Source organism: Adiantum capillus-veneris, chromosome 6, assembly GCF_014529385.1.
Source record: "Adiantum capillus-veneris isolate H3 chromosome 6, ASM1452938v2, whole genome shotgun sequence".
NCBI lineage: Eukaryota > Viridiplantae > Streptophyta > Polypodiopsida > Polypodiales > Pteridaceae > Adiantum > Adiantum capillus-veneris.
Window position 1 is genome coordinate 162,423,471 of NC_140936.1, and position 9,082 is coordinate 162,432,552.

At 42.9% G+C, this 9,082-nt stretch overlaps 1 protein-coding gene across 5 annotated transcripts; it reads right to left on the minus strand.

The window, feature by feature from the left end:
• Window positions 1-2,905: 2,905 nt before the first annotated feature.
• Window positions 2,906-5,550, minus strand: HEI10 (RING/U-box superfamily protein). 5 transcript variants are annotated; one of them, XM_086515067.1, is made up of 9 exons: window positions 5,057-5,550; window positions 4,898-4,976; window positions 4,747-4,819; window positions 4,602-4,647; window positions 4,426-4,456; window positions 4,074-4,326; window positions 3,770-3,945; window positions 3,292-3,580; window positions 2,906-3,180 (listed from the first exon to the last, which is right to left on the minus strand). In XM_086515067.1, the coding sequence occupies exons 2-9, from the start codon at window positions 4,965-4,967 to the stop codon at window positions 3,174-3,176; spliced, it is 945 nt and encodes a 314-aa protein (XP_086371193.1). In that variant the 5' UTR covers window positions 4,968-4,976; window positions 5,057-5,550; the 3' UTR covers window positions 2,906-3,173. The 5 variants fall into 5 exon arrangements, with proteins under 5 accessions (XP_086371193.1, XP_086371190.1, XP_086371192.1 ...); XM_086515064.1 differs by having other exon boundaries at window positions 3,292-3,607; XM_086515066.1 differs by having other exon boundaries at window positions 3,292-3,607; window positions 4,898-5,550.
• Between the last annotated feature and the right edge of the window lie 3,532 nt (window positions 5,551-9,082).

Genomic DNA, 9,082 nt, shown 5'->3' on the forward strand with positions numbered 1-9,082 from the left:
TGTTTTACCACAGTGAACACAAGTCTCTCGTCTGATGATTATTGCGCCCACAAATGGCACAAGATCTGGTTCCATTGAATGGTCGAGATGAAGCTGCTGTAGCAGCATATTTAGTGACTGCATATGCACTGGAAGTATCAGAAGAACTGGTGGGGGATACGGCATTTGAGACTGTATATGCACTGGGAAAAATAGTAGAATTGGTACTAGGTACCTTGCGTTCTTCTTCCTGCAATGAATTGATGATACCATCCAAGGAGGGCAGCGGATCTTTCTCTTTTAAAACAGTAATAATCTGATGAAATTTGTCAGTCAAAATTTTTAACAAAATGGCTATGAGATCTTCTTCTGGTACTGAAGCTTCGACATAAACAAGTTGAGTTTTAATACTCTTCAATCTATTGGCTAAAGCTGCAATGTTTTCATCTTCACGCATGCGGATGGAATATAATTCCATTTTTAAACTCATTTTTGAATACTTAGCTTTGGCACCGAAAAGCTTCTCTAACTCTATCTAGGCAGCACTTGAAGAATCAACATCGTCCAAATAATGAATAAAATCGTCTTCTAAGGAGGTTTGGATGATACCAAAAGCTTGTTCGTCTTTCCTTTGTAGCTCAGCAGATAATGCCCTTGTAACTGCAGCGGATGTTCCAGATTCGTCGACTGCGAGAGGCTTGACCACGTTCCATAAGTTTTTTCGCATCAAATAGCCTTTAACTTTGATCTGCCAAGTATGGAAGCCAGATCCATTGAACTTGTCGACTTTTGATGCTATATTCAATATGCAAAGGATAGCTTTATGACGTGTTGGTAAAAAATACTTCGAATCAGTCGCCATATGGTCTCTCCAATTGAGTCCGATGTACCCAAAAGGCCTCTTCTAAAAGATCTCGCTTTATATCATGAGTTCATTGAGCTTCGTTTATAGACTGCTGCTGCTCTGCAATCACAAAATTTGAACAAGTGAACGCCTCTTTTGATCGATATTCTAGACTGCGCGCTGCGGGGTGTGAATGACCTCTTGATTACAGGTCTATTACCAAAGAAGGTGGCCACTTTAAACAAGTGTGTGAAAACAAGCTTCAATGGAAAACCAAAAACAGTGCATGATCTTCCTGCGCTACTGTGATGCACACACAACAGCCTGCACGAGCGGATTCGGAGCTTGATGAAGAAACGAAAAAGGCATATGAGCCCAGGGCGCTTCAGATGAGCCCGAAAACCCGGGGTTTGACGCAGGTCGCTGAAGGCCGCAACTCTTCTGCAAGCCACGGTTCCCATAGGGCTTCCTCGAGTCAAAGCCGAGGTCGGACGAGCTCTGATACCAGTTGTTGTGAAGGAGGCTAGGGAGCCATGGTGGTGCAGAGCGTGCAAAGAAGGAAGAGAGAGAGAGAGAGAGAGAGAGAGAGAGAGAGAGAGAGAGAGAAGAAGTCGACACAAGCCAAAAGCAAAAATAACACGCTTCTCATAACTCCATTAAGAAAAGAAGTCTTTACATAGTTTTAAAAGGTGATATCAACCACACCTTTTGCTCATGCAAACTCCACTAACTGATGGTCTATAGCTGCATGCCTTGAGACTTGTTCTCACGGGCTGACCAACAAGGGCTTGAACCCAACAGTTTTTGTATTTAATATTCTGACAAAAAATTCAAAATGATTTGTGTTGACTATTGTGCAAGAATCACTACTACTCAGATTATCTATTATTGGGTCTTTACAAATGGAATTTCTATCAAGGATTAATTGGATATTACCATGTTTTCCTTGCAATTGATGAGCAAATAGGGCTCGAGTTTTGTTTTGAATCTTTGCCATTCTATTTTTGGCAGCCGCTTATTCAAAGAGTTAATTGAAATAGCAATTATAACTTATTTTTTTGAGGGATATGAAAGAATTTATTGTGCAATTTAAGTGTACCTTGGGCAAGTCTTCAATATGATAAACTGGAATGTTGCAGAGTGCTTCCATTTTCTTGAGGATAAGCATCTCTCTCTCTCTCTCTCCAAATCTCAATGATATGAGCTTCATGTGTGTATACAGATTGTACTTGCTTCTACCCTCAACGATATCGTCGCTCTCAACCTTAGTTGAATTAGTTAAAGGATTCATATTCTAAAAGAATCTAACGTAATAGTCGAACCCATCCCCACAGACACGTATCACTACGGGACGATCGCCATAGACCACTCCGATGCCCCAAACTCAGTGCTGTTACCCCCCTCTAAGATTAAGACAGAAAAAAAGTTGAACCTGAGCTTGCCGAGATTGCACGTCTCATGCAATGTGAATTAAAAAAAAACAACAAAGTCTGCGAGTCTGCGCCTCAGCCTCCTGCTACTTCATCCCACCTCACATTGCTGCTTTGTACCCACCTCCGTCTCCGTCTCCGTCTCCGTCTCCGCCTCCTGTTTGCTCGCCCCTTCTCCCTCTCTTCAGTTTTATTCCTTTCAATGATGATGTGGTATCGTTTTTTATTCGCCCTCTCTTTCTTTTTTTGAAATGGGTACAACCTACCTGCTTCTCAATAAGTTCTCTTCTTTTTGCCACCGAAGGCGGCCACTCCACCGGAGGCTGAGGGAGTCTCACTCGTTTCGTTAAAGCTCATAGTACAAGAAAAACTAGTTGGTATTTGGAGCACTGCTATAATTACAGATATTGTCTCCTACATGCCACTGATACATTTATGAAGTATAGACTAATTCTCAAGAGTACTACACTATTGCCAATGATACGTATTCTACAACATGAAGCTGTTATATGGATTTCAGCATAGAATGCTATTTATATTCTACAAGATATGATGCTGTTATATGGATTTTCAGTTTCTGAGATCTAAACCACCGCGCTTTGCTTTAGTCGTCACGAAAGCTTCACCAAGACCTCGTCTTCGTTCATGTATGGATAATTGTAACACCCAATGATCCTCTTTTATCATTAAGAAAAGAATGGCAATGGGGTATTGCATTACAATGGGAAATTGGGAAAGCGTTCGCGTTTCATGCACATTTCTGCACGGGTAATTACAGGAAGTACGGTGTACAAACTTGCGATTTTCTCCCATACAAGTGCTAGCTTCTTATTTAGGAGTATATGGCTCTCAAGCAAGCAGTCCCCCAGTCCCTTCACTTCTGAAAAGCCTTGTGACGGCCCAATTTGTGCTAAAATTGTTTAAGATCTGCAGAAAGGCATTGGACGATATGGTGCAGTAAGGGAAAGGCTGAAAGTGAACCTGTTACTTATAGTTTACTGAGGAAAAAGGAACAATGGAAACAGAGCACCACATTACGTGAATTCGCTTCGCAGCCGTGATGTAGGCCTCTTCATAGGGGAAAGCAGCAAATTTCGCAAAGCATTGGACGGATTGTTACCCCCTGGAGTGAACAATCTGGTCGTAGAAGGTAATTTAGCTCCGGATGGTGAGGTTGAACCTCTGGTAAGAAGATTAGCTGGATTAAGCCCGCGGGTTGGTTTGATCTGCGCAGGTTGTATGGCTGAAACATCAAACAGGTTTTGAAGGTCGGATGTGTTCCTTACAGGTCGTACAGCTGGCCAGAAATCCGTCTGTCCGGGAGTCACTGGAGCAATAAGACGCGAAGAAGCACCTGCAATGTATCAATTAACTGAAGCTTTCTTGGGGCTCCTTCCTACCAATCATCCAATTAGTTCGATTTCTTCTGCAGGACAGATGCTAATAGCAAAACATGCAGCGAATCAAGGTCCTAGCCATCTACCGCGTTCTTGCAACTAGCTGCAAAAATTCACACCTGGGCTGGGTCGAGTATTTGGATCCTCAAAGCCCGAGGGCTCCGAAAACATGTCTTTCACTGCTCTCTGGACCAGGAAAGGATCCTTGTGGTGTGGGGCCTGCATGCGGGCTCTCTTAAGGTTATCAAGCTCGTTCCTTAGATTGTCATACATCTCCTCAAGCTTTCTCTTCTGCCTGAAGTCCAGGCCTTCGGCAAGTCAGCTAATTGTACACACGTCTTCAAAAAATGACGACTTCTTCACAAAAACCTCCTCCTGCAGTAAAAATCAGTGATAGTACGTACGACTAAGCGGATACTTTACCTGGATTTTTCAGCATATTTGTCCTGTAGCTCTGCCTTATCTTTGGAAAGGCTCTCCTTCTCCTGCTCGGAAGCTTGAATCCGCTTGACAGCCTTCTGATAAGCTCCGTGGAGCTGCTCCAACTTTTCCTGAAATTTAGTCTGCATCTGTTCAAACCGCTGACGCAGCTGCATAGCCTTCTTCATCGTCAGCTGTGCCTCAACATCCTTCTGCCCGATCCAGAAGGAAATACCTTTGAATGCACTCTTCATGACTATGGGACGAAGCTTGAGTGAGAAAACACAACCGACCGCCGCGCTGAAGCTTAACTAAATATTGTGGAAGAACGGGAAAACAGAGCATGGAAGGATACTTAAATGTGGAGGCACGCCTGCCATCGCCATCTGTAATTCGTAAAGCATGCCATGATTAGATATCATTGATAATCAAATGTCACAAAATAAGCGACGACCAAATTAGCTGCTGCTCCTAATGAATATGGGATGCACAAAGGAAAAGACTTTAGGCCAAGCAGGAGCTAGCTCTTACGCTAAGCCATTCATCGCTTGGACTCAAGTCCACGGCTTTCATCAGGCTGCAACAGTACACAACATAAAGAGAACGGTATGGATTTTGAAGAGATGTGCAGATAACTGAGCGCACCGAAGCAATAAAGGAGATACGTCAGTCATACCTCTTCGACAGGATTTGCTCGCATAATGGACAGGAAGAATCGGAATTGAGTATCTTAGCGGCATCATCGGTACCTGATATGATTTGTCAATGAAAGACCAACGCCATCTCTGCTGGAAGATGAAAAGAATGCCTGTATCTGTGGAGGATACAGAAGATGTGACCACAAGTTGTGGCAACTCCGCGGCCTTCAATCTCCCTCCAACACGCATTGCATTTCATGATTGATCTCTGCTCACACAGATCGAACTTCTAAAGTTTAAAGCAAGGTCGGTTAAGGCTTGATCTAGCGGATGCGTAGCACATTGAACCTGTAAATTGTCTGAATAAGCAAATCCCAACGAGCTGCGATTATGGTAACCCCTGTGGCCTGAGCTTAGTCCTCAGCTCGGGCTGCAGACTGATCTGGCCCCTCGCGCGCGCGTGCACGTCTGTTCCAAAGAGTATCAACGAGAGAAAACGAGAGAAATAGGAATCGAAAGGCGATGGCGAGAGGAAATAAGGATTCTGTGTGTGATCGATAGAGCGAAATAACATCTTGCAAGGCTTTGTTATTTTATCCAATTGTTTCTAGATTCCCTCAAAAAATGAGCAGGCTCAATCTATCTGCATTAGTATGTGAAGAACTCGCCTAACCATAGGAGCCAGATGATGTTACAACCTCATGCAACCGCAGCACTTGTGTCTTCACCCCCTCGCATGGAAGTCTCAGCACCCCCGCCCCGGCCCCACCCGGCGGGCCTCTTCGTCTGCCACTCGCCTCACGCGTTTGCAGGTCCGGCTTTTGGGTGGAGAGAGCAGACGCAGCTGGGGGGGGGGGGCGGGGGGGGGGGGGGGGGAGAGAGAGAGAGAGAGAGAGAGAGAGAGAGAGAGAACAAATAGAGGGTGAAAAAAGAGCATCTGAAAAGATGCCTACTAATAGAGCATTTTCCAAAATCGAGGCAAGTAAGGTACTCAAAACAATTTTAATTATAATGAAATAGTTATGTGTGACTAGTTTAAGGTTTCAAGGTTATTTTCTAACTTCCCTAATGGGCCCTAATCAAACTTATTGCATGTTGTCAATCCCCTTGGTCATGTTCTAGGGGGTGGGCCTCACCAAGAGAGCATTTGCAAAAAGCACTTTTTTCTACGGAAAAAAACCTAGTCATGCTTGGTTGGACTTTTTGCATGTATGTATTGATTGAGCCTCATTGTCTTGTTTCTTATAACAAATTACAACTTGGTCAGGCAATGTACATGCAACGAAGTGAGAGCACTCACTTGAAAGGAAGAAATTGACAGAATCTTTCCTTTGAAAGAACCATGAGCAAAATCAGAGCCGAAGTAAAAAATTTAAATTTATACAACCTTGTTCGGAATATGAAATAACTATCCAGTGCATGGACTAATAATGTATCATACATAAATAGGGTGCAGAGTTGGCAATTTGTCTCCCCTAAAAAATAAAAAACGGAAGTCGTGCATTGCCTCATAATCGAGTGCATAGTCAATACAACTATGTAGGCATAGGAAAGCTAAATGTATGATAATAAACGTGAAAGTCTTGTTGATTTGGTGTTATCCTTGTCACCTTGCAAACATTGTCACAAATATGTCTAAAACATATGCGTCACTACGTTGTATGTGCGTGTGCACGCGTGCATACACGTGTGCATGTGCATGTGTGCATGGGCACGGTCTGAAAAGAGGCGGCTCAAACAATTTAAGGAGAGTGGATTGTTGGCATTATGGTTGTAGCTTGTAGGGACACACACACATCTTGGAGAAGATAAAGAAGCTCAAGGCACACAACATAGAGTATATTATTTAGTGCGCAAATAAAAGGATGAGATAGCGCTAGAGTGATTGGTGTATATACAATGCACGGGGGAAAACCTCCTACTAAGGAAAAACGTGCCCCGGTAGTCCTAAGTATATTCACACACATCACTACCACATATATGGTAAATAATTCCCCCCTAGGAGTGATGCATTGAATTAGAGTTGGTTCGTAGTGTAGAGTGTGTGCATGATAAGGTGTACCCATTTTCAGCAGTTTTCACCAACAAGACTGCCAAAAACAATTTGTTTTTTGATACTACTGAGTACATTTGACTTGCTTACACTTACTTTTTGAAGAGGCAAGATTTGGTGGTCACACAAAGCACATAGTGTAATTAAACGCAATAGAAAGTTTCGATAGTCGATTTTCCAAACCAAAATGGAAATTTTAGTGTACAAGAACTACTTTGGTTTAGCATGTCATGCCCTCTCACAACATTGTGACTTTGATGAACAAATACCTATATCTTTATATAGGCTTCTTTGCTTAACTTTCCCTTTTGTGCAACAATTATTCAGTTCACAAGCAATATAACTTGATTTTTTGATAATCTTTTGGATCTCTACATAATTATTTATAATTATTATTTCTTTGCTAGAATTATAAGTTGCAAAAACTATAATTTTTTGCACTAGATATCTAATGATGTAGAGATTATTTTGCAAAATCCAACAGTCATTTGATAGATTTTGACCCAAAGAATGTAACCATGCAAAAAATTGAAATCTTTAATGGTCCACTTTTTTTAGATCTAGCTCAAAAAATAACAAAGACTGCTTAGAGAATCTTGAGAGAGTTTTTAGAAAAATTCTAATTAATAATGTACATTGTCACTCATTTTGATTTTCATGTATCTTATGACTCTTACTGTGCGATCCTCTGGGAAAAAAAATTGAGTGAATTTGAGTTAGGAAAAGGCACTTTTTCACTTGCACCATTCAGTTGAGGTGTGCCTCCATAGGTTTGGTAAAGTGCCAAGCTTAGGAATTTTGCCACTTGTCCATCCCATGGTTTGGTCTCTCTCCCAATCCTAGTTGACTAGTCCACTTTATATAAAGGGACCGTCACATCACCAAAAGTTTATGTCATCTCACCTTCCACAGCACCACAGTGAACAATTTGACCTCAACACTTTGCTTGCCATGTCACCCTAACTACCACATCACCCACTACCCCTTAAGTACCACTTTGTATGCCACCTCACTTTAGATGCCATGTCATCCACCGCCTCACGTGCCACTTGTTCGTGGTGCTTGCCTGGCTTTCCATGTCACTCACCACCTCACAAGCCACTAAGCATTCCACATCAACAACTCTCCAACTCATCCTCTACTTGTTTGCCACCTAATCATTCCATGTCACCATTTTGGCATGTCATCATATGACATGGCACATGAGGGGATCCCATCCGCCATGTTGTTAGAAGCTGGACACACCCCACGGCATCTAACTACTCGGCGAACTATTATTTTTGTAATTATTCATTCATTGAGGAAAACCCGATCTTTCACCTTGTAAATATTGGGACTTATAGAAGTTTCCGGATTGTATCCCAGTTTTGATAGTTAGATTGAGTAGATGGTTGATTTTGGAACTTTAGGGTTTGAGAAGTTGTAAGATATATATACCACTTTTTGACCTTAATGAAAAAAAATCCTTTTGTCATTTTAAAAAACAAGTTCGAAGTCTGTGAGTGAGCGTACTGTGTACGAGAGAGAGAGTGTGAGCTTCGTCTTTACGCTACGAGTGCTACGGTGGTCGGAATCGAGTGCGGAGAAGTGCAGCGTGTTGTCCCCGACTAGAGAGCTACGTGCCAATACCAACATTGCGAGCGTACGGTCCGGCTTTGTGAGCTCCTTCTACGAGCTTCATCGGTTGTTTGGGTGAGCATACGTTGTCCGATTTTGCATTGCATCATATCCACGCGTTCACATTGAGTAGAATTACACATTATGCACTTTAGATTTCGGAAACGAAGACCTGCAGATTTCGGCCAGACATCCTACGTGTTTCTGCACCGGGTGTTTTGGGTCGTGATTTTGGTTCATAGACCTTAGGGAGAGCGGCCTATTGGTATTAGTAGGGTCTCCTTCAAGTTCTATGGTGTTTCGAGATTGTTTGATGGGTGTTCGGCTCTAGAAAGCGTTGTAGGAAGTTTCCTCTTTTGCACTCTTGAAGGCTGTGACTTAGACAATTGGTAGAGACCTCTGTAGGAATTAGAGTCGGTCGAGTGTAGGTTGACACCTTATGCTTGCTTCCACACGCCTGCGGATCGAGCTTCGTCCTTAGCTGACATTACATGTTAGGTGAGTTCTCGCTGTGCTGACGTCCGTCGCGGCGTATCCGTCCAACATTGGCGCCGCTGCCGAGGACGAAAACCTTAGGTAGGTGACCGAGACTAATCCTTGGGGATTGGGATTTTTGGCTTGCCAAGAGTCTCGCTTTACATTTAGATAGGATCAGAGGGTGGAGGACTCTCTAGATCTTAGAGGGAGTCTAGGAAGCGTGTGTC